The sequence below is a fragment of the Hemiscyllium ocellatum genome, chromosome 31 (assembly GCF_020745735.1).
Source record: "Hemiscyllium ocellatum isolate sHemOce1 chromosome 31, sHemOce1.pat.X.cur, whole genome shotgun sequence".
NCBI lineage: Eukaryota > Metazoa > Chordata > Chondrichthyes > Orectolobiformes > Hemiscylliidae > Hemiscyllium > Hemiscyllium ocellatum.
Genome location: NC_083431.1, coordinates 7,984,075 through 8,007,892, shown reverse-complemented (window position 1 = coordinate 8,007,892; position 23,818 = coordinate 7,984,075). Strand labels below are relative to the sequence as shown.

General features: G+C 42.3%; 2 protein-coding genes across 5 annotated transcripts in view; one reads left to right on the top strand and one right to left on the bottom strand.

The window, feature by feature from the left end:
• Nucleotides 1-1,704: 1,704 nt before the first annotated feature.
• ptrh2 (peptidyl-tRNA hydrolase 2) lies at nt 1,705-8,783 on the bottom strand. Of its 2 annotated transcripts, none has more exons than XM_060848086.1 (2): nt 8,525-8,783; nt 1,705-2,799 (listed from the first exon to the last, which is right to left on the bottom strand). In XM_060848086.1, exons 1-2 carry the CDS (start codon nt 8,609-8,611, stop codon nt 2,266-2,268), a joined length of 621 nt encoding a protein of 206 aa, XP_060704069.1. In that variant the 5' UTR covers nt 8,612-8,783; the 3' UTR covers nt 1,705-2,265. The 2 variants fall into 2 exon arrangements, with proteins under 2 accessions (XP_060704069.1, XP_060704070.1); XM_060848087.1 differs by having other exon boundaries at nt 8,173-8,618.
• A 45-nt stretch (nt 8,784-8,828) lies between these two features.
• The window catches only part of vmp1 (vacuole membrane protein 1), a 192,067-nt gene continuing 177,077 nt past the window's right edge, over nt 8,829-23,818 (top strand). The window contains exons 1-2 of one of the 3 annotated variants that reach the window (XM_060848049.1): nt 8,836-8,910; nt 21,458-21,540. The gene's annotated coding sequence lies outside the window, so the exon portion shown is untranslated. Of the gene's footprint in view, nt 8,911-9,008; nt 9,093-21,457; nt 21,541-23,818 lie in introns of those variants that run through there. The other 2 variants (XM_060848047.1, XM_060848048.1) reach the window with 2 other exon arrangements.

Genomic DNA, 23,818 nt, shown 5'->3' with positions numbered 1-23,818 from the left:
TTGATTAGGGTAACGTCAGTGTGGTGGCAGGAGCAAAAACCCAACTGCAGAATTTAAACAGCATTGCAGGAAAGATGGCCATGGATTTCAGACAGCAGAAGGAGGCTGGAGATGGGGCAGCAGTTTTCACTCAAGGAGAGTATCTGGGGAAGGAGTGATGGCAGCAGTTTTGAAAGAGATCTGGATGTGCCATAGGAGGGAAAACCTTTGAGTCTCAACTAGAATGAGACAGAAATGAAATTTGGCCAGTAATTTCATGGGAAGTTGTTCTTGTCCAAAAAAGAATGAGAAAGAGATGCTGGTTCACGACAGGCTTTTGGGGGGGGGGGGGTTGGAGAAAGTGAGGACTGCAGATGCTGGAGAGTCAGAGTCGAAAGGTGTGGCACTGGAAAAACACAGCAGTTCAGGCAGCATCCAAGGAGCAGGAGCGTCAACATTTCAGGCATAAGCCCTTCATTTTGGGGTGGGTACAATGGGGACTTTGGAGTGTTTTGGCTTGACAAGAAAAAGGAGACAGCAGTGACAACTGAATGAATGATTTCACTTCCAATGACCCATGATCTGTGAACTCCTTGCACCCCTGGGAGAAAGAGAAGGATAAACAGTTGAACAATTTGATTGGTGGTGCAGTAAGAGGTCCAAACTCCAGCATTGTTTGAACAAATTTTGCATTATTTATGAGATAACTGGGCCTGGTACTACCTGTTATGGTTGACAGTTGTGCAGCAGTTAAGTTGAAGTCTGTTGCCTTTTGGACTCAAATGAACAGCATGTGGTAAGAGTAATGATTTGGATAAGAGAGTTGGGGTGGGAATTGGGAATCCAAAGGCTAGGCAGTTGGAAGTTTCAAATGCAACTTTAAATGACTGAGGTTGGATGCAGAGGCTCAGAGATAACTGAGTGGATAGGTTAGTAGGGGTGGGGCTGGATATGGGTTGCAAGTGATGTAAGGAGATAGCACATGATCAAGAAGTCACAGATTCAAAATCAAAATATTGGGGACGCTGGAAATCTAAAGTAAAACTAGAGACAGCTACAAAAGTCATCAAGTCTGCTATGACTTCGGAGAGAATTCAAGTCTAGGTTTCAGGTCAGTGATTTTCCATTGCAACATATAGTGGCCGTGAATACAGCTGAGAGAATATATATGGAGAAAGAGTTATAAAATCAGGCAGTAGGACACTGGAGTCTAATAAGTGGATAATTTCTGAAATCACAACATACATGATTAAATCACACAACAAAACATTTTGCCAGTCCATGCCAGATCATTGCACAGAAACTGTACCACCTGAAAGAATGGCATGGAGGTCAAGGAGAGAAACCTTACAGGAGCTGAAGGAAGTCCTGGTCAAAAAATAGTCTTTCACATAAACCAACAGTTAAAAAGCAGAAAGCTACTCTGGAGGTCAGCTACCATGTTTAACTGCAAATTAAAAGAAATATTATACTAACACATTAATGAAGTAATTCATCAGCATGTGATTTTTTTTAATATGAAAGAATGAAAACAGTCCTTGTGAGCAGATATTTTCCCAAAAAATAAAGCAAGACACGGATAAGTTTCTAGAATTTGCATTAATTAAATGTACTGGCCTGATGATGTTTTGCCTGAGTTCGTGCTGTTTAATCAGATTGGGTTCTGACTAGGAAAGACGAGGCCAGTAGCCTCTACAGAAAATACTCGATGTTCAGTACATCCCATTGATTCACCATACAAGGCTGGTTTTAATTCATTTTCGAAATTTTGTACATCTAAGTGTATTACATACATCACTGTTGTACGCTTCCCGTGGTGAACAGACTGAAAAGGGAGGACGATGCAAGAAAGAGCCCTCTATCAAGAGCTTTACTGGTGCTGATGCATTACCAATGTTCGCTAGCAAAAGTACTTAGGATTTAGAAGCTTTGTTGAGGGAAGCACTTCCATTTATCCCATTCGTCAGCACTCACTCAGTTACCTTAAGTTGGGTGAAGGTTTTCAATTAGAGACCCCAGCTGAACCTCTGCACATCTGAATATCACCAGCAATCTGCATGTGCTCCATTTTTGTTGACGGAGTGTGCTAGTAGAATCAGCTATACCTCCTCTGCCACTTCCATTCACTCCAGTCTCATTAACATAAGAAGAAATACAATGCATCACATAATACCCTATTCAATATGGATAGACTTACAAATAAGATCTTGGAGTCAATGCGTTGGGATTTAGTTTGAGACCCAGCTACCCTTTTAACTGCCCACTTGATTGCAGCATCAGTACGTTTCAATAAAGTTTCAAATGTCCTGTAACTTTGTCCACTAGTGTTCCTAAGCCTGGTCCAATGCCTAGGACGGTACGTGACCCTGGTGCTATCTGCGTACGACCTGCATCCTGGATCAAGCTCACAGTCAATCCCAGTTCCTTGGCATGTGTCAGCAGGTCAATAATGCAGTCCTCATCCGGCGCTTTGACAACCACTTTGGGCTGCCCGCAGTACTCCCACTGCCTGAGCAGATCTGGATTGCGTTTCTGGACTTGCCTGTATGCAGAGACGGCGGCATGTGAACACTGGGCTGCCACTTTACCTTTCCCCATCTTCAGATCATTACGGACCACCAAAACCATCTTGTACTCCCCACTCTCCCCCATGGTGCTTGTTTCCATCCCTGCATTTCGCACTTTCGGCAGAGGTTTTAAGGATCCAACAAATCGTCCTCGCACCATCCAACCCAGGCACAATCCACATCCAACTCCAGTCAAAATCCCCAAAGCCAATGGTGTAGTTAAAGACTCCATCTTATGCCTCTCTACAAACACCTATGGAAGTGGACAAAAAAAAATTATTCAGTTTAGTTTTTACTATATACAGTTATTACATGGCACCAGAGGTGAATTTCCTACAGCATTTTACTTAAAAACACAATCGTGTGTATTTTTATATAACCAATACCCCAAACATTCCACTTGACCCCTTAATTCTGCAAAGTAATAGGAGGGGACTTTAATTTTCCGAACATCGACTGGGACTGCCATACTGCTAAGGCTTGGATAGAAGGAAATTTGTTACGTGTATTCAGGAAGAATTTCTCATGCAATATGTAATGGCCCAATAGAGAAGAGGCAAAACTTGACCTCCTGTTGGGAAATAAGCAGGGCAAGTGACGAAAATGTTAGTAGGGGAGTATTTGCGCCTCAATCTCCTGACTACTGGGGGGGAGGGGGGCTATAGTACAATGCTATCAAAGTAATCTCCTTTCTATTTCTCATTTCTACCATATAGACTCAGTGAACAAATCCTCAAGAATGTCTTCTCTCAGTACTGCCATGATGTTCTCCCTAATCAAAAATGCAACTCCACCTCCTCTTTTGCCTCCATTCCCTCCTTCCTATGGTATCTGTATCTGGGAACATTGAGCCGTCAGTCCTGTTTCTGCCTCAACCATGATTCTGTAATAGCTATAATAACCATAATTCCATTAGTTTTAAAATAGCTATGGAAAAGGATAGGTGTGGTCCACAGGTTAAAGTTCTAAATTTAGGCATGGTCAATCTTGATGGTCTTAGACAGAAACTGTCAAAAGTTGATTGGAGGAGGCTGTTTGCAGGCAAAGGGAGAGTCTGGAAAGTGGGAGGCTTTCAAAAGTGTGATAATGAGGGTTCAGGGTCAGAAAGTTCCTGTTAGACTGAAGGATAAGGTTGGCAGAAGTAGAGAACCCTGGAGGACTAGAGTTATTGAGGCCCTGGTCTTGAAAAAAAGTGGTATATAACACGTTTAGACAGTTGGAATTCCTGGAGTATAGAGAGTGTTGGAGTACACTTGAGGGAAATCAGGAGGGCTAAAAGAGACACGAGATCGCTTCAGCAGCTAAGGTAAAGGAGTATATAAAAGGGCTAAAAAGTAACTAGGGAGAAAATAGGGTCTCTTAAAGATCAACAAGGTCATCTATTTGCAGAGCCACAAGAGATGGGTGAAATCCTACATGAATATTTACCTTCAATTCAGGTATGGATGCTAGAGAACTTGGGGAAATAAATAGTGGTATCTTGAAGTGTGTCCCCATTACAGAAGAGGTGGTACTGGAAGTCTTAAAATGCATTAAGGCAGATAAATTCTCAGACTTTATGGGAGGCTAGGGAGGAAATTGCAAGGCCCCCAGCAGTGACATTTGTATCATTGAAAGTCATGGGTGAAGTGCCTGAAGATTGGAGGGTGGCTCATGTTATGCCATTATTTAAGAAAGGCTGCAGGGAAATGCCTAGGAACTTGACAGACAGGATCTAAATGCATTTGCACAGCTAAGGATTCGTTTGGGATAGTCAACATGGGTTTGTGCGTGGGAAGTCACGACTCACTAATTTGATTGAAGGATAATCAAGAAAGTAGATAAGGGCAGTGCGGTAGGCATTGCCTTCATAGACCTTAGAAGGGCTTATGCCCGAAACATCGATTCTCCTGTTCCTTTGATGCTGCCTGACCTGCTGCGCTTTTCCAGCAACATATTTTTAAGCTCTGATCTCCAGCATCTGCAGACCTCACTTTCTCCTTTGACAAAGGTACTACATGGTAGGTTGTTTAATAAGGTTAAACCTCACAGGATCTGGTGAGAGCTAGCCAATTGGATACAAAAATTGGCTTGGCTGTAAAGACAGAGAATGGCGGCAGAGGGTTGTTTTTCAGATTGGAGGCTTGAAAATGTTTGGTGAGGCAAACCAGGGCACGACTTACACAGTCAACGGGCCCTGAGGGAGTGTTATAGAGCAAAGAGATGTAGGGGTAAAGTTTCATAGCTCCTTTAAAATGGAGTTACAGGTAGACTGGATGGTGAAAGTAGCTTTCAGTATGCTTACTTTAATCAGTTAGTACACTAAGTTTAGAAGGTGGGATGTCCTGTTGCAACTGTGCAAAGCGTTCATGAGGTCACATTTGGAGTACTGCATGCAGTTCTGATTGTTTTACTGTAGAAAGAATATTACTAAACTAGAAAAACTGCAGAATAGATTTGCTGGGATGCTACCTGTACTGGAAGGTTTGAGTTATAAGGAGAAGTTGGATAGGCTGGGATTTTTTTCCCCCTGCAGCATAGGAGACTGAGGGATAACCTTATAGGAGGTCTATAAAATCACAAGAGGAATAGATAAGGTAAATAGCCGACGGCTTTTCCCCATGGTAGGGGGGTCTGAAACTAGGGGTATAGGTTTAAGGAGAGAGGGGAGAGATACAAAAGGGATTAAAGGGACAATTTTTTTCCCCCAGAGGGTAGTGAATGTCTGGAACGGGCTGCCAGAAGCAGCGGTGGAACTGAATACAATTTCGTCATTTAAGAAACATTTAGACAGGTACAAAGATGGGATAGGTATGAAGGGATACGGACCAGATGGGACTAGTTTAAATTGTGAAAACTGGGTGGCATGGGTAAGTTTGGGTCAAAGAGCAGGTTTCCATGCTGTAGATCTCTCCTACTCTAAACAGAGATCCAAATATTTGTGCTCGGATCCACTAACATCCCAACCACTGCTTCTCAAACCTGAAATCATGGTCACGAGTAGCAAAGGAAAATGGATCAGTGGTTAGAAGTTGCATTTCCTGACATAATACTATACCAGGCCAATTTGGAAAGCTGTACACATTTATTATCTTTGCAGTTGCATTTGAGGGAATGGATGCTACTACATCATCATTGCTTCTTGTGTCAGACACAGGGAAATCAGCCAGCATTTATTTACAGTTACCCAGTCACTCCCTTGGAAAACTCTTACAACAGCAGATGAAAGCAGCTGAAATACTCTTGTCATCAACCATCCTACCAACATTCACAGTATGAAGTCCCAATGGCCACGTGGATGAAGCAACTGAGATTCAGCCAGAGTTGGCTGTATCCTTGTAGGTTTCATTACGTGCTGCATCGCCCCCAACACACTGAATTGTTACTCAACAGTCTCTACAACGCACCCTTCCAGTGGAAATTCAACAAACTGCTTACAAGACTAAATGACTCGACTTTTTATCAAACAGACAACTCTGATACTCTCTTACAATTATAAATGAACAGATGCAATATTTTTTTCTCCGAAAACTGCATCGATGATTATTTGCTCCGGCAACTTGGAATTTTAATTTCTGGAAGAGATGTGCGGGATAATCCTGGAGGTTTGAGGGTCTCGACAGAATCAGTCTGGGCACACGCTTTGATTATAACTGGATCTGTTTGAGATTAACATCTTCTGAAAGGAACCCGTGAAGTGCAAACGCCCGTTTCCCAACCCACTCACTCCATCTGTTTGTTTTTAACAGCTAACAGGAAAACTTGCTACACTAAAATTATACTGTCTGATGGGATAGAACATAGAACAAGCCCTTGATGTTGTGAACCAATCTAAGCTCATCCCCCTACACTATCCCATCATCATTCATGTGCTTATCCAAGGATTGCTTAAGTCTCCGTAAAGTGGCTGAGTTAACTACATTGGCAGGCAAGGCGTTCCACGCTCTGACCACTCTCTTGAGTAAAGAACCTGCCTCTGACATCTGTCTTAAATCTATCACCCCTCAATTTGTAGTTAAGTCCCCTCGTACAAGCTGACATCATCATCCTAGAAAAAGACTTTCACTGTCTACTCTATCCAGTCCTTTGATCATCTTGCATGTCTCTGTCAAATCCCCTTTTAGTCTTCTTCTTTCCAAAGAGAACAGACCCAAGTCTCTCACAGCCTTTCCTCATAAGACCTACCATCCAGACCAGGCAACATCCTGGTAAATCTCCTCTGCACCTTTTCCAACGTTTTCAAATCCTTCCTGTAATGGGGCGACCAGAACTGTACACAATATTTCAATTGCGGCTGCACTAATATTTTGTATAGTTGCAGCGTGACATTACGGCTCCGGAACTCAATCCCTCTAACAATAAAACCCAATGCACCATATGCCTTCTTAACAGCACTACAAACCTGGGTGGCAACTTTCAGGGATTTATGTACATGGATTCCAAGATCCCCCTGCACATCCACACTACCAAGAATCCTTCCATCGACCCAGTTTTCTATCTTCTTGTCATTCTGCCCAAAGTGAATCACCTCACATTTAGCTGCATTGAATTCCATTTGAATCTCAGCCCAATTCTGCAGTTTATTCGAGTCCCCCTGCAACATTCTTCTACACTGTTCACTACTCCACTGACTTTAACCCATCAACCTATGCCTGCATCTAAGTCATTTATAAAAATGACAAACAGCAGTGGTCCCAAAACAGATCCTTGTGGCACACCACTAGTAACTGGACTCCAGGCTTAATATTTTCCATTAAACACCACTCGCTGCCTTCTTACAGAAAACCACTTCTAATCCAATGCTAAATCACCCTCAATTCCATCCCTCTGCATTTTCTCCAACAGCCTCCCAAGAAGAGCCTTATCAAAGGCTTTACTGAAATCCATGTACAGCACATCAACTGCCCCACACTCATCCACATACTTGGTCACCTTCTCAAAAAACTCAATGAGGTTTGGGAGACATGACCTGTCCTTGACAAAACCATGTTAACTATCTGAAATCAAATTGTTACTTGCTAGATGATTATAAATGCTAGCTCTTATTATCCTTTCAAAAACTTTTCCTACAACAGACGTAAGGCTCACTGCTCTATAGTTACCTGGGACATCTTTACTGCCCTTCTTGAACAAGGGCACAACATTTGCAACTCTCCAGTCCTCTGATACTAAACCTGTAGACAATGATGATGCAAAGAACAAAGCCAACGGCTCCGCCATTTCCTCCTGAGCTTCCCGGAGAATCCTGATGTTTCCTGATGAAGGGCTTGTGCCCGAAACGTCGAATTTCCTGTTCCTCGGATGCTGCCTGACCTGCTGCGCTTTAACCAGCAACACATTTTCAGCTCTGATCTCCAGCATCTGCAGACCTCACTTTTTACTTCCTGGAGAATCCTCTGATAAATCCCATCTGGTCAAGGGGACTTATCTACTTTCACTCCTTCTAGAATTGATAACACCTCTTCCTTATTAACCTCAATCCAAATATCTCATCTCCTCTACAATATTCTCCTTTTCCTGAGAGTAAACCAATGAGAAATATTCATTTAGCACCTCTCTGATCTCCACAGGGTCCACATACAACTTCCCACTTCTGTCTTTGACTGGCCCTATTCCTACCCTAGTCATCCTTTTATTCCTCACGTACCTATAGATGATTGCATCCCCAGCCTCTGTAGTGCGTCTGAAGGCCTCTATGGTGCCAGCAGGCGACGCATGTACCCTCTCCACGGACACACGAGTCCAGAGTATCGGAGCAAGAGTGGTAGTCAGTCAGGCACAACAACCACCTTCACGCGCCGGCAGGCTTGACCTATTCACGGCCGCTTTAGACAGGCCCAGCTGGTGACCCACATGAGGCTTCTGTTGATCAGGAGAGTGGGACTGAAGTACAACCAAATTGGAGGAGCAACCCCTTCCAAAAAAAAAATCGAAATAGGCGCTACAAACGAAAACGCTAAATGTATATGTGATATATCGGTTCGTCACTGCCTCTCTACCTTGGGTTGCCGCTCACGGGTTCCCAGCTTCAGCTGAAAGGCAACACCTTCCCAAGGCCCCAAACCCAGACAGTACCGGCGGCGCATACTGATGACGCCGCCCAACCGTTACGCAAACTTTGCAGGTACTCGATTAAACATATAAAAAAACACATAAATAAAACAAGTGGTGAGATTCGCTGCCGGGAATGAAGAATTTAAATGAGAACCAGCGCTGGGAATGGAGTGCGTTATAGGTTTGCCGTTATCGACGCCAAGGACTTCCGGCGGGCGTGAATAGAAACACGTCTACTTCCGGTGCGGCTCCAGAGCAACAGAAACAGCGAGAGAGACTGAGGGAGCCGGTAGTTGCTGTAACTGGGGCAACAAGGGAACAGGAGGACGAGGTAACTAGGGGCAACGGGGCGAGAGGAGGTGGTGGTGGTAACCTGGGCGGGGGAAGAGAAAAGAAAGAAAGAGAGAGAGAGAGAGAAGGAAGGGGCGGAGATAAACCGGGGTAACGGCTGAGGAGGAGGAGGAGGAGGAGGAGGAAGAAGAAACAACCCGGGCGAGGAAGAGGAGTGAGAAGGTAATCGGGGGCAACGGGAGGGAAGGAGGTAACCCAGGGCAACCGGAGGCGAGGGGTTTGTGGGAGGGAGGGAGAGAGAGGGGGGGAACCCGCACCTGCGGTAAATGACGGGGAGAGGGGCGCACACACACACACACACACACATGCGGCTTTGAAAGATCGAGAAAGCGACAATTTACCCCGTTGGGGAGTCTGACAGAAATCTTACGACCCATCCCCGGGGCGGCTGCTGCTGCTGAAGCTATAGACGGCCCCAACGGTTGCGATAGGGGCTAGTGGTGTGGATAGGGCTCCAGGCCGGTATCAGGACTTTGACCCCTGACTCTGGGTTGCGATTAATAATTGATCGCGGCCAGACTCGGAATCCAACGAGTTAATCCCTAAATATACTGGGAGCAGGCAGTTCTGGTTCAGAATTCTAGAGGCTCCAAAGTAGTTTTGGGGAGTAAGAAAATGGTCGATTGAGTGAGCGCTGTTTCCTTCAGATTCTCACATGAGTTACACTGAAAAGGAGAGAGATTTCTCTGTCTTCGCGATAGAGTTGTCGGACAATCTGTAAAATGATCACCCTAAATCACAGCCTGAGGTTTTACTGTTTTAAAGTCAGAATCATAGAGACATACAGCATGGAAACAGACTCTTTGGTCCAACTCGTCCATGCCGACCAGTTATCCCAACCCAATCTAGTCCCACCTACGAGCACCTGGTCCATATCCCTTCAAACCCTTCCTATTCATATACCCATCCAAATGCCTCTTAAATATTGCAATTGTACCAGCCTCCACTAATTCATCTGGCAGCTCATTCCATACATGTACCACCCTCTGCATGAAAAAAAAAAGCCCCTTAGATCTCTTTTATATCTTTCCCCTGTCACACTAAACCTATGTCCTCTAGTTCTGGACTCCCCCAACCCAGGGGAAAATACTTTGTCTATTTATCTTATCCATGCCCCTCATGACTTTGTAAATGTCTGCAAGGTCACCCCTCAGCCTCTGATGCTCCAGGAAAAGCAGCCCCAGCCTGTTTGGCCTCTCCCTATAGCTCAAATCTTCCAACCCTGACAACATCCTTGTAAATCTTTTCTGAACCCTTTCAAGTTTCACAACATACTTACTTCCGCTAGAAAGGACAACAGAATTGCATGCAATATTCCAAAAGTGGCCTAACCAGTGACCTGTACAGCCGCAACATGACCTCCCAACTCCTGTACTCAATACTCTGATAAAGGAAAGCATACCAAATGCCTCCTTCGCTATCTTATGGGGGAAATGACTGACTGGTTCAGGCTTTGCAGGTGAACTAACAAAGCATTTCATTACATAGATGAATCTAATTTGATCTGGCATAATGTTAAGTTTCAAGGTAGGTTAGAGCTATGTGAATTATAGTCATAGAGAGATACAACATGGACACAGACCCATTGGTCCAAATTGTCCATGCTGACCAGATATCCTAAATAAATCTAATCCCATTTTTCAGCATTTGGCCCATATCCCTTTAAATCCTGCCTATTCATATACCCATCCAGATGCTTTTTAAATGTTGCCATTGTACCAGTCGTGACCACTTCCTCTGGCAACTCATTCCATACATGTCTTCATCTGGGGGAGGAAGTTGCTCTTTGCATTTTAAATCTTGCCTGTGTTACCATAAATCTATGCCCTCTAGTTTTGGACTCCCCTAAACGGTATGGGCAATTTAGCATGGCCCAGTCACCTAACCTGCACATCTTTGGACTGGGGGAAGAAACCGGAGCGCTGGAGGAAGTCCATGCAGACATGGGGGAAATGTGCAAACTCAACACGCAAGGTCACCCGAAAATGAAATTGAACCCAGATTCCTGGTGCTGTGAGGCAGCAGTGCTAACCATCTTGCCACTGTGCCACCCCAGTTGCTTCCTTACAGCCGTTATTCATTGTACATTCTTTTTGCTGTATAAAAGGCCACTTTTTCTGAGTATATTATAAGCGTATTTCAGTGAAGGAATGTTTATAGTGGTGCCCTTTTATTCTTATGCCATTGGCTTCTAAATGGTGCAGCATATTTATGGTTGCAACCTGTATGGTCAAGATTTGCTTTGAATGTTTCTTGTCAACTATAAGTTTCTTGTGTGAATTACAATGCTAGAACAGTTCTAGTTAAGTTCTTGTGATATTGAATAGATAGGGCAAAAGACTCACTCATTTTTATCCTCTGCCTCACAGGTTTCACAATGCTTTCTCATCACTTTACCTGCCTATTGCTTATCAATTTTAAATGTATTCAGTGTAATATTGTTTGAATGGTATCAGTAGAGGACTTGTCATTCGTTACTCTAAAGACTTCTATACCTAGCAACAGTTAGTTCTGAAGAAGGATCATTCTCCACAGATGCTGCCAGAACCGATGAGTATTTTCAGCAATTTCTGATTTCATTTCTGATTTACAGCACTTGCAGTTCTTTGGTTTTTTTGCTTATGAGTTATGAAAGTATGTTTGATATACATGAACATAATACATGTACATTAAGTATAACAGTTGAAATCCTGTTTGGCACCTAATCTGTTTATTTGAACTAGATGTTAGTAATTTGAAGATGTTGATTATCTGTGTACAGGTACAGAGAACAAAACACAGTAGAGCATAGGCCCTTCAACCCACCAAGCCTGCGCCAACACATAATGCTTTTCTAAACTTAAAATCCTTTTGCCTGCTATGGTCCATATCGCTCTATTCCCTGCCTATGCATATACCTGTCAAGCTGCCTCTTTAGCATTGTTTTTGTAGCCACCTTCTCTTGGTAGTGCATTCCAGGTACTTACCACCCTCTGTATTTAAAAAAACCTTGCTTATTACATCTTTTTAAAACTTAATCCTTTTTACCCACCACCTGGACCCCACCACCAGGGATATATTTCCCTCCCCTCCCCTATCAGCGTTCCGCAAAGACCACTCCCTTCGTGACTCCCTCGTCAGGTCCACACTCCCCACCAACCCAACCTCCACTCCCGGCACCTTCCCCTGCAACCGCAGGAAATGTAAAACTTGCGCCCACACCTCCTCCCTCACTTCCCTCCAAGGCCCCAAGGGATCCTTCCATATCCGCCACAAGTTCACCTGTACCTCCACACACATCATCTATTGCATCCGCTGCACCCGATGTGGCCTCCTCTATATTGGGGAGACGGGCCGCTTACTTGCAGAACGCTTCAGAGAACACCTCAGGGACGCCCGGACCAACCAACCCAACCACCCCGTGGCTCAACACTTTAACTCTCCCTCCCACTCCACCGAGGACATGCAGGTCCTTGGACTCCTCCACCGGCAGAACATAACAACACGACGACTGGAGGAGGAGCGCCTCATCTTCCGCCTGGGAACCCTCCAACCACAAGGGATGAACTCCGATTTCTCCAGTTTGCTCATTTCCCCTCCCCCCACCTTGTCTTAGTCGGTTCCCTCAACTCAGCACCGCCCTCCTAACCTGCAATCTTCTTCCTGACCTCTCCGCCCCCACCCCACTCTGGCCTATCACCCTCACCTTGACCTCCTTCCACCTATCACATCTCCATCACCCCTCCTCCCTACCTTTTATCTTAGCCTGCTAGGCACACTCTCCTCATGCCTGATGAAGGGCTGTGGCCCGAAACGTAGAATTTCCTATTCCTTGGATGCTGCCTAACCTGCTGTGCTTTAACCAGCAACACATTTTCAACTGTGATCTCCAGCATCTGCAGACCTCATTTTTTACCTTTTTACTTTAAACCTATTTCTCCTCATAATTGACTTTTCTACCTTGGTGAAAAACACTCCAACTATCCATTTTGCCCATACGTGTCATAAGTTTGTAAATGTCTATCAAGTTGTCCCTTATTCTTTGTTCAAATGAAAACAAACCAAGTTTGTCCAATCTTTGCTAATAACTAATATCCTCCAATACAGGCCACATCCTGGTAAATCATTATTGTACCCTTTCTAAAGCCACCACATCCTCCACGTAGTGTGGTGACCAGAATTGTAAACAATATTCCAAATATGGCTGAACTCTGTTCTACGCAGCTGTAACATGACTTGCCAGTTTTTATACTCTATGCCCTAACTAATGAAGGCAAGCATGCCATATGCCATGTTGAACACCTTATCCACTTTTGGGGAACTGGGCGCCTTCACGTCTAGATCCCTCTCTATGTTGATGCAACCCCCAAAGGGTTTTGCCATTTATTGTATCCACCAACCCCCCCCCACCCCCCCCCCCCCCCCCCACCCCCCTCACCATTAGGTCTTCCAAAATGCATCTAATAGTTCAGATTAAACTCCATCTGCCATTATTCTCTAGCCCGTCTGTATCCTTTGACAATCCTTCTCGCTATCCACAGCTTTCCCCCCCTGCCCCTGCCAAATCATTGTGCTCTCTGCAAACTAAGAAATATGTGACAAACAACAGGGGGCCCAACACTGATACCTGTAGAACACCACTGGTTACAAATCTCCAGTCAAAGAAAAACACCCATCCACTGCTACTGTTTTCTCTGCCTAGGCCAGTTCTGTATTGACTGTACAAGCTCACCGCAGATCCTATGTGACTTCACCTTCTGTATCAGCCTACCACAAGGGACCTTGCTAAAGTCCATATAGACAACATCTACTGCCTTGTCCTCATCAATCATTTTTCTCTTTTTCTCAAAAAACTTCAGTTTGTAAGACATGACCTTCCCCACACAAAGCCTTGCTGCCTGTTGCTAATAAGTACATATTTTTCCAAATATGAGTAAATCCTGTCCCTAAAATCTTGTCCAACAATTACTGACCCAAGGGTCACCAGCCAAGAAATTCCTGGATTTTTGCTATGGCTCTTCTTAATTAAAGGAGCAACGTTGGCTATTCTCCAATCCTCTGGGACCTCTCCTTGACTAACGAGGATACAAAGATTTTGTATTAAGACCCCAGCAATATTGTCACCTGACTCTCTCAGGATTCTGGGATCGATCCTCTCAGGTTCTGAGGACTTGTTCACTTAATGCTTTTCAAAACACCTAACACCACTATCTTTTGTATAAATTGACATGCCCTAGCAGATCAATATACCCCTCCTGTGACTCACCATCCATCATGTCCTACTCCTTTTTGGATATAGATACTAAGTATTTATTAAAGATTTCACCCATTTTGTCTGGCTCCATATAATTCCTCCTTTGTACTTAAGTGGACCTATTGTTTCCTTAGTTACCCTCTTGTTCCTTCTATATGTATAAAACACTTTGGGATTTTCTTTCATTCTACTTGCCAGGATGTATCATGCCCTTTTTTTTTTCAGTTTTCCTTATTTCTTGTTTGAGCTTTTTCCTACTATCTTTGTATTCTTCAAGGGCTCTGTCTTTCTGTAGTTTCCTTTGAACACTTGCAACATAGAGGCTATTCGCTCCATTGTGTCTGCACTGGCTGAATAAACTAATCTCACACTGCAGCACCTAGTCTGTAGCCTTTGAGGTTACAGCACTTCAGGTGCAGATCTAGGTTCCTTTCAAAATGAGTTGAGGATTTCTGCCTCAACCACCAAACTGGGCAGTAAATTTGGGACACCCATCATCTGTTTTTCCTGAAGTTCCCTTTAATCATCTGCCAGTCTTCTGACATCTGCACCTGTAGGTAATTGATCTCTCCACTTGGGGAATTAGACCTTTCTTATCCACTATCCAATCCCCTTCTTGTTTTGTATACTTTTATTAAATCACACCTTGGTCTCCTCTTCTAAAGAAAACAGCCCTAGCCTAACTGATCTGTCCTCAGCTACAACTTTCGAGCCCTTGCATCATTCTTGTATGTTCTCTCTGTACTCTGCCCAGACTAATTATGTGATGACTGGAACTGTGTACACAACTCTAGCTGTGGCCTAATCAGTGCTTTGTATAGTTGCAGTATTACACATCTGCTTTTCTATTCAGTACCTTGCTGAATGAAGGAACGATTTCATATGCCTTCTTTACTACCTCATCCACTTGTGGACAGTCTCAAACCTCTGCTACTCCTCTCACTGCCCTCCTGTTTATTGTGTGTACCCTTGCTTTTTTGGCCTCAAAATCATAACCTTACCATTTTCAGGATAGAAATCCATTTGCCACTCATCCACCCACTCAACCAAACCGTTTATATCATCCTGCAGTCAACAGTCATTATCTTCACTGAGCTACATGGCCAATTTTAGTGTCTGTAAATTTCCCATTCGCACCACTCATACTTACGTCTAAATCATTATCGTGCACCAGAGCAGCAAATGGCCCAATAGGAGTATTGTGGAATACCACTGAAATCATTTTCCATTTGCAAAATCATCTGTTGAACATTGCCCTTTTATTTTTTTGTTACTGAGCACATTCCTTTGTATTCATTGTATTGTGACTTTTCTGACCAGTCTGCCATGTGGGACTTTGTCAAATGTCTTACTAAAATTCATGTGGATAGCATCCACTGCACTAGCGTCATCAATTTGTCTTTGTCTTTTTTTTAAATTTCAAAGAATACTTTGTATAAAGATTTTTAAAATTATTATAGTTACAAATGCAGATTGGTACTGTACAATAGAGTATTAAGGAAATAAACATTGTTGTTTGACTCTATGCAAACAAATCAAAGACATCTTTAATATATGCAAGACTATATTTGCATGTGTTTAGGCAATAGGAGGGTCTGATAACAGAACAGACCCCTGACTAACTTCAGCAGGGAATTCTCAGACAATGTTCTGTACCCACTGCACCTCAGCAGCAGCTGCCTCAAGCTTTGGTGCGTTCTCAGCACGTAATCCTGGACCTTGAAACATGTCCGTCTGCAACACTTGATTGTGGTCAACTCATTGTCCTGGAAGACCAACCAGGTTCAGGCAGACCAAAGGGCATCTTTCACCAAGTTGATTGTCTTCCAGACACAATTGATGTTTGTCTTGATATGTGCCTCAGGAAACAGACTGTAGAGCACAGAATCCCATGTCATGGTGCTTCTTGAGGGTGAATCTTGATAAAATCACTTCATCTTTCTCCTGATTTCTTTTGCAAGGTGATGTGTGAGAGTATCAACCCCTTGTAGCTGTTTTGAGGGCAACGTGCGGTGGCACAGACCGATTGGTCTCATAGGTAGTGCCCTTCTCACCACCAGCCAAGTGATTCTCAGTGCATGTGGAAGAATTCTGGTGATGAGGCATTCTGCCAAATGACTTTGACAGTTTGCTCAAGGAACCACATGACAGGATCCACCCTCTCCTTTCCCCGCAGGGTTTCGAGGACACTCCGTGCTGACCACTTCCTGATGGACTTGTGGTCAAAGGTGTTTTTCTTTGCAAATTCCTTCATGATGGTCAGGTGATATGGAATAGTCCAACTTCTTTGAGTGTTACACAGCAAGGAGGACAGACCATGCATTGCAACACTGGGGACAGGTAGAATCTCAGTATGTAGTGCCATGTCTAATAATAGACAAAATAATTAATCAATTTAGTAAGGCACCATCTCCCTTTAAAACCATACTAATGAAACCTGCGTAATCCAAGTAATAGGTACTCCTATATTTCAGTATTGATTGTAGTAATTTAGGCCAGTCTGACTGCCCTATCCCTGCTTCCTTTTTGAATGGTTGTTTGGTAATCTCCAATCCTTTTGTTATTTACCTGTATCCAGTTAGGATTGGAAAATAATCCTTAGAGCATTTCTGCTTCCTCCTTGGATTCCTTTTAACAGCGGAGAATGCAATGCATCTAACCCTGGTAGTTTTATCTATTTGCAAGGAGGTCAATGCCTACAGTTCTTCCTATTACAGGCTGTTCTGGTATAACGTGCATTTCATTAACACAAATTGGCTATAACATCATTGATGAATTGTGGGTACCGTTTGGATAATGCAAACTTTCTATTGAACGGATATAGTGATTTACTTTTGCGATTTTCTATAGCGTGGGGTTGCAGAGGAATGCAATTGTCACTTGAAAGCAAAACGACCTGTATTATTGTTGTTAAATCACCCTTAAGTAGAATGTTTGCATCTCTCTCCCCTTTGAGAAAGGAGTCTATTACCTGCAAAGTATATGCTGATGTGTTTTTGAAAGTCAGAAACTTTAAAAGGCTTTTTGTTTTCATAGTGGAGAAATCCATGTAGAGGGTACTGGATATTAGTGCGCAATAGAACATTAATATAGAACAGTATAGCACAGAACAGGCCCTTTGGCCCTCTGTTATCCTAGGCTTTTATTCTACTCTAAGATGATAACAAGACTTCAGGGAAGGAGACAAAAATGAAGTGTAATAGATCAGTGTGGCAAAAGGTTTAATGTTTTTGAGAGTGTAAATTGTTGGTGAGAGGATTTGTGTCTCAGGAAGGAAGGGGGCTGTATAATAGTTTTAATTAGTTAAAAATGGAGTGAAGAAGAAGAAAATGAAGGATGTTGTACTTGGGAGCTTGCTGTATATAAATTAATGCCATGTTGCCTGCAGCAATTACACCTCAACAGTATTTTGTTGCCTGTAAAGTGCTTTGGGACATCCTGAGGCCGTGTAAATGCAAGTTCTTTGTTTATTTAAATTTGAAGCTCAGAAAAAGTTAGACTGAAGTTCAGAATAATTGCTTCCATAGTATTGATTTTAAAATAGAAATAAAAGTTTTGAAAAGGGAGAGAAGCAAGAAGTGGGAAGATCGAAGAAAAAAATAGTTGATTTAAAATTGAGAATTGGATGCTTTATCTCTTTCCATTTTAAACTTTTCTATCGTATGAAGGTATTAACTATTGATTTATAATGGGTTTCATTCTGTTGTAACTTGAGTCTATTAATGTTTTGTTTAATTGTGAAAGGCATGCTGTATGACCTTGAGATTTAATTTTTTTTCCCCTCAGTTGAAATCTATAATATAGATTATCCTTCCAGACCCAAAAAGGAGAACAGGTTTTTCTCATCTGGGTTGAAAAAGTAATGTGGCATTGGTTTAGATGAGTCATAGAGATGTACAACATGGAAACAGACCCTTTGGTCCAAATCGTACATGCCAACCAACCCAATCTAGTCCCACCTGCCAGAATTCGGCCCATATCCCTCCAAACCCTTCCTATTCATATACCCATATAGGTACCTTTTAAATGTTGTGATTGTACTAGCCTCCACCACACACTCACCATGCTCTGTGTGAAAATGTTGCCCTTTGGGTCTTTTTTACGTCTTTCCCCTCTCACCCTAAACCTATGCCTTCTGGTTCTGGACTCCCCACTCCAGGAAAAATACCTTGTCTATTTACCCTATCCATGCCCCTCTTGATTTTATAAACCTCTATAAGGTTTATAGAGGTTTACAATTTCTGCTTCTATTTGCGCTCTAGTGATCAGTGGCAAATGCCATTTAAATGTTGAATAGGGCAAGGATTTGTTTAAATCATGATTCAGGACTTGTTGTACAAAGGCATATTTAGTTGCTGGTCTTGGAGGTACTGGAAGGAGGGCTGCTGTGTAATTTGCTGAAGCATGCAAGAGTTAACATTTTCTGAGAAGATGGTGAGAGATCAGTAATAGTTGTTCATTTTGAAAATTATAAAGTCCTCTGATTTGGTCATTGATACTCTGCTGGCACTGATCCAGCTATCCTAAGTCACATTTGGTCGAGAATGTTGTAGTGGTTGGAAACTTCTGGTCAAAGGAAGCTAAAACTAGTTATTGTCGTCTTTCAATAAAGTTTGTGGCTTGATCCTCATTCTGAAATTACTATTTCAGACTTTCTTTGAATATGATATAGAATGAGCTTTGTACTGCATTCTGGAGCATGTCGTACTTGCTCTATCAAAGACGCACTCTTGGTTCATGGTGTTGCATGTCGAAGCTTTGTAAAAGTGATTTGCTGTAGCTTTCCTATCTCGAGGGCAGAGCATGGAGGCAGGTCTCAACTCAATCTTAGTCTGAAGAGGAATGAACCTTGCTTGTTAGTATTCTTCTAAACCACAGGCTTGTGTAGCTGACCAGGCTTAAGGTTAAACAGAAGCACCCACATGGCCCCAACCGTTCAGTATAAGCACTTGAATGAATGGTTATAGGTGGCTGACGACGTGCTCGAAACCTGGGTTTTGAAAGTTATTATGCGGACCATGTGAGAGAGAGATCATGCTTTGAGATTGGTTGCATAATTGTTACTGGTAATAAATAAAGTAACTAGGCTATTCCTTGTTTTTCCACAAGTTTTGAATGTCCTTAAACTAGAAAAATGTTATGACAAAGTATTTATGCAAGGGATAGTGCCGCTGGAGTACTGCTTTAAAAAAAGGCAGTAATTTGTTGCATTTCCTATGGCATGTGTCTTGGCCAAATGTGGTACTTTCTGTTGCTAGATCTGGAAAATTGGTTAAAACCTTTGCCACTGTCCTCCGTTCAAACTGGTATCTCCCTCTCCCTCTCCCTCTTTCTATCTCTGTCTTTCAGTCTTTCCCAATCTCTCTCTTTGCACACCCCCGTGGGTGGCACAGTGGTTAGCACTGCTGCCTCACAGCGCCTGAGACCTGAGTTCATTTCCCGACTCAGGCGACTGACTGTGTGGAGTTTGCACATTCTCCCCGTGTCTGCGTGGGCTTCCTCCGGGTGCTCCGGTTTCCTCCCACAGTCCAAAGACGTGCGGGTCAGGTGAATTGGCCATGCTAAATTGCCCGTAGTGTTAGGTAAGGGGTAAGTGTGGGGGTATGGGTGGGTTGCGCTTCGGCGGGTCGGTGTGGACTTGTTGGGCCGAAGGGCCTGTTTCCACACTGTAAGTAATCTAATCTAATCTAATCTTAACCTTCCCACCGTCTCCCCCCAAAAAAACCTGGTGCAAATGGCAGATTCTTATTCTCTTCTATCTCCGGCAATCCTTCTAATAGACTCTACCCCTCTTGTTTCTGCTTTTGAGTCCACAATTATAATATTCATATCTAGATACCAATCCGAAACACTTGCTGATTTCTTTTGCTCCGCCTCAAGCTGCCCCATCCCATTAGTCTTCACACTTTGATGCTGAGGCCATTTGAAACATCATGATTGCTTCTGATTCAGACGATTTATTCAGACTTGGAATTGATGCCTGCAATCTTTATGTAGTTTGCCAAACCACTTGCAGTGTTTAGCTCTACAGCCGTCAGGACATTGGTAATCACTGTTTTTTAGCATGCTGAAATAGTTAAATATATTTATTGAAGCATCAACCATTGATTGATTGTTACTGAATATCTCACACAGCAAAAGTTATTTGTTTAAACTCTAGTTTGGTAAATGCTTCCGTTTGAAACTGCTGCAGGCTTGGTGGTAATTAAAATATATTACTAAAGAACCTGCTGTGTTGATGGGGTAGATTTATAATGCAGCATACTGTTAAATTTCAGTTCTATCACAGGTTTTTGACCTTAAAAGATTTTGGGAAGAGCTGCAAACTTTAGACAAATTGCTTCTTGTGAGAGGGAAGCATTTGTCTGATGCCTGATTTTTTTTTCTTGGAAATGTCACAGGATATTCTTGGAGCACTTAGCCATAATTTTATTCTGGCATTTTGATGGCAAGGGTGCTTTCATTCTGAAGGTAGAGAATGAAATCACCACCTATGGTCATGCTTCTAGGGCACTCTCATTTGTATGGTCATGCTTTTAAATAAATGGGATATTAAGATCTCCCTTTCATTTTGATATGCACCAGCAAATAAGTACACAAATTGAGCTTGATAGAGCTTGAAATGGTGTAGATTTAGAGAGACTGAAAATCAGTTTTTAAAACTATTAAATTTTTAAATGCTTTGAAGTTGATCTGACTTTGTTTTTTTTATTGTCTGTACAGCTGTCTTTAGCTGAAGACTGGTAATTTGTGGATCCTTCTGTTTGTAATAACTTGCCTTCTGCATTTTCGTATCTAGAAAATGAAGTGAGAAGGAGAGAATGTACCACCTGACTAATATGAATGGAGAAATTTGTAACTTTCAATACAATATTCCATTATGTTTTGTACATATGAGTGATTGGTACCAAAGAAAATCAATTGAAACTACTTCGTGATATCTGATTAATATTGTGATGTTTTATGGGGAATGTACTTAGTGTCACCTAACATTTTGATAAAGTTCTGTAATCTGGTTGAGATTTTTGTTTGCTTGAATTATGAAACACCCAATAACACAAATCTTGATATTAAACTTTGGATCTTTACAATATGTGGAGGGAGCATTTTGTGTTGTATAACATTTTAAGCTGTTACATTTATAAATATGTTACAGACATTGATAGTGTGATAAATTGTAAATTTGTTTTTGCATGTTGACTTTGAAGGAGCTTTCTTTTTTGACAGTTGTTAATGGCTGATTAGATCAAAATAACATTTTAAAATAATTTTTTTTTCTTTCTGCTTATCCAAGGCACTGGATGTTACTTTCTACCAGACTGATTGCAGAAGACTTTGGTGAAATATCATGGGCTGTATTGTAACGCAAAGCCGAAGGTTAGGAAGATTAGATAAATTGTGAGGTGGTAGTTAGTGAAGGGATCGGTTAGTCATTCAATAGTGTTTTTTAGTATAACAGTGTTTATTCAATTCCCTTTCTGGCTGACATTGATTTGGGGGACATATTTTTGCCTTGCCCCTATGATGGCGAGATGACGGCAAACCATTGCAGACGAGAACTGCCAATAAAACAGCTCCAGTAGAGCATCAGCATGCAATAAGCTAAGATCATGTGTCTGGACATAACATATTTGAATTAATGAAGTGATTCAGTAATGCCAAATTTTACTTCAAATTTCTAATGATTGTAAAGGGGAGGTAGGGTGATCTATGGTTTGAGTTCCTCAATGAGAATAGCACAAAAACTCTCTCTTCTCTTCTCTTTTCCCCCCTCCCCCCCCCCAAAAAAAGTTATTGTTTCTTAAGCAGTCAAATCAGAGTGAGTAACAAAGGATGCTTGTTTTCTGTTTGAATACAAGAGACGCTTGTTGGTTTCATACATTTAACATTTGTGACAATTGATAAACATGTTCTGTAGAATGCCATTTGGAAATTCTAGCTGTATTGTGGACAATGCAGAGCATACAGGTTTATTTGGAAGCACTAGTTTTCGGAAAACTGCACCTTCAGGTGGTTGTGGAGAATAAGATTGTAAGACACAGAATTTATAGCGAAAGTTTACAGTGTGATGTAACTGAAATTTTATATTGAAACAGACCTGAATTGTTTAAGACGGTCATCTTTTAGAATTACCATGTTGGTTTCAGTTCTTTCATATGTAAATTGCAAAATTTTTAAAAAAGAAATGCAAGGTCCTTTGGGGAAGCAGTGACGACTGGTACATTTGATCATAACACGGGGATAGTTTTAGGCACTTTTAAGTTTACCATTGTAGCAATTTGGATAGGTTATGTTGGATTTATTGGAGGAATTCCATTAGCAAAGAGCAGGTGGGGATAGATGATAATTAAAAGAAATATTACGTCCTGTAAATGCTTTAGAACCATTCCATACCCCCATGTTAAAATTTGGGAGGATAAAAGAGGTGAGGGGAGTCTTTTACTGAAGTAAGGGCACAACAAACCACTTCATCCTCGTCAAATATTCTATTATGGCTTTCGAGAAACAATTTATCAGTGAAAGATAATATTTCCCCTTTTTCTCTTTTTATGGCGTGTTCTATTTGAATGGGGCAAAGCTTACCGGGGTTGCCCGTAGTACAACTGAAATCAAACTGGCACATAATACCTTGACAAGGTAAAGACCATTGGGGCTTGTTCTGTTATTGGATTGTTCGATCTTGTTGATGCAGTTGACCGCTATGACAGTCATCTTGAGTAATGTTCCACACATTGAAGGAGTCAGTTTCTTGCATTCAAGAACGTCATCTGAGTATAAATGTTATACAATCTCCGGTTGTTCAGGATCATACAAATAGACAGTCCTTTCTTGTGCACAAATGCTGGCAATGGCAAGTCCATATAGCAGGGCGAGATTGATCTTCCGGTCCACTTTTGTTTGTCATTTATATAAATGATTTAGAGTCATAGTCATAGAGATGTACAGAACAGAAACAGACCTTTCGGTCTAACTTATCCATGCTGACCTGATATCTCAACCCAATCTAGTCCCACCTGCCAGCACCTGGCCCATACCTGGCCAAGTGCCGTTTAAATGTTGCAAGCCTCCCCCACACACGCACCACATTCTGCATGAAAAAGTTTCCCCTCTCCCCCTAAACCTATGCCCTCTAGTTCTGGACTCAACCCCCCCCCCCCCCCCAAATCCCTGGGAAAATACCTTGTTTATTTATCCTACCCATTCCCCTCATGATTTTATAAACCTCTATAACGTCACCCCTCAGCCTTCGACGCTCCAGGGCAACACTTAATCTATTCAACTTCTCCCTGTAGCTCAAATCCTCCAACCCTGGTAACATCCTTGTAAATCTTTTCTGAACCCTTTCAAGTTTCACAACATCCTTCCGGTAGGAAGGAGACCAGAATTTAATGCCATATTCCAACAGTGGTCTATCCAATGTTCTGTACAGCAGCAACATGACCTCCCAACTCCTGTACTCAATACTCTGACCAATAAAGGAAAGCATTCCAAATGCTGCCTTCACTATCCTATTACCTGAGACTCTAACTTTAAGGAGCTATGCGCCTGCACTCTAAGGTCTCTTTGTTCAGCAGCTCTAGGACCTTTGGATGAGAATTTAGGAGACATGGTTAGTATGTTTTTACATGACCCCCACAGTTAGCAGTACAGTGAA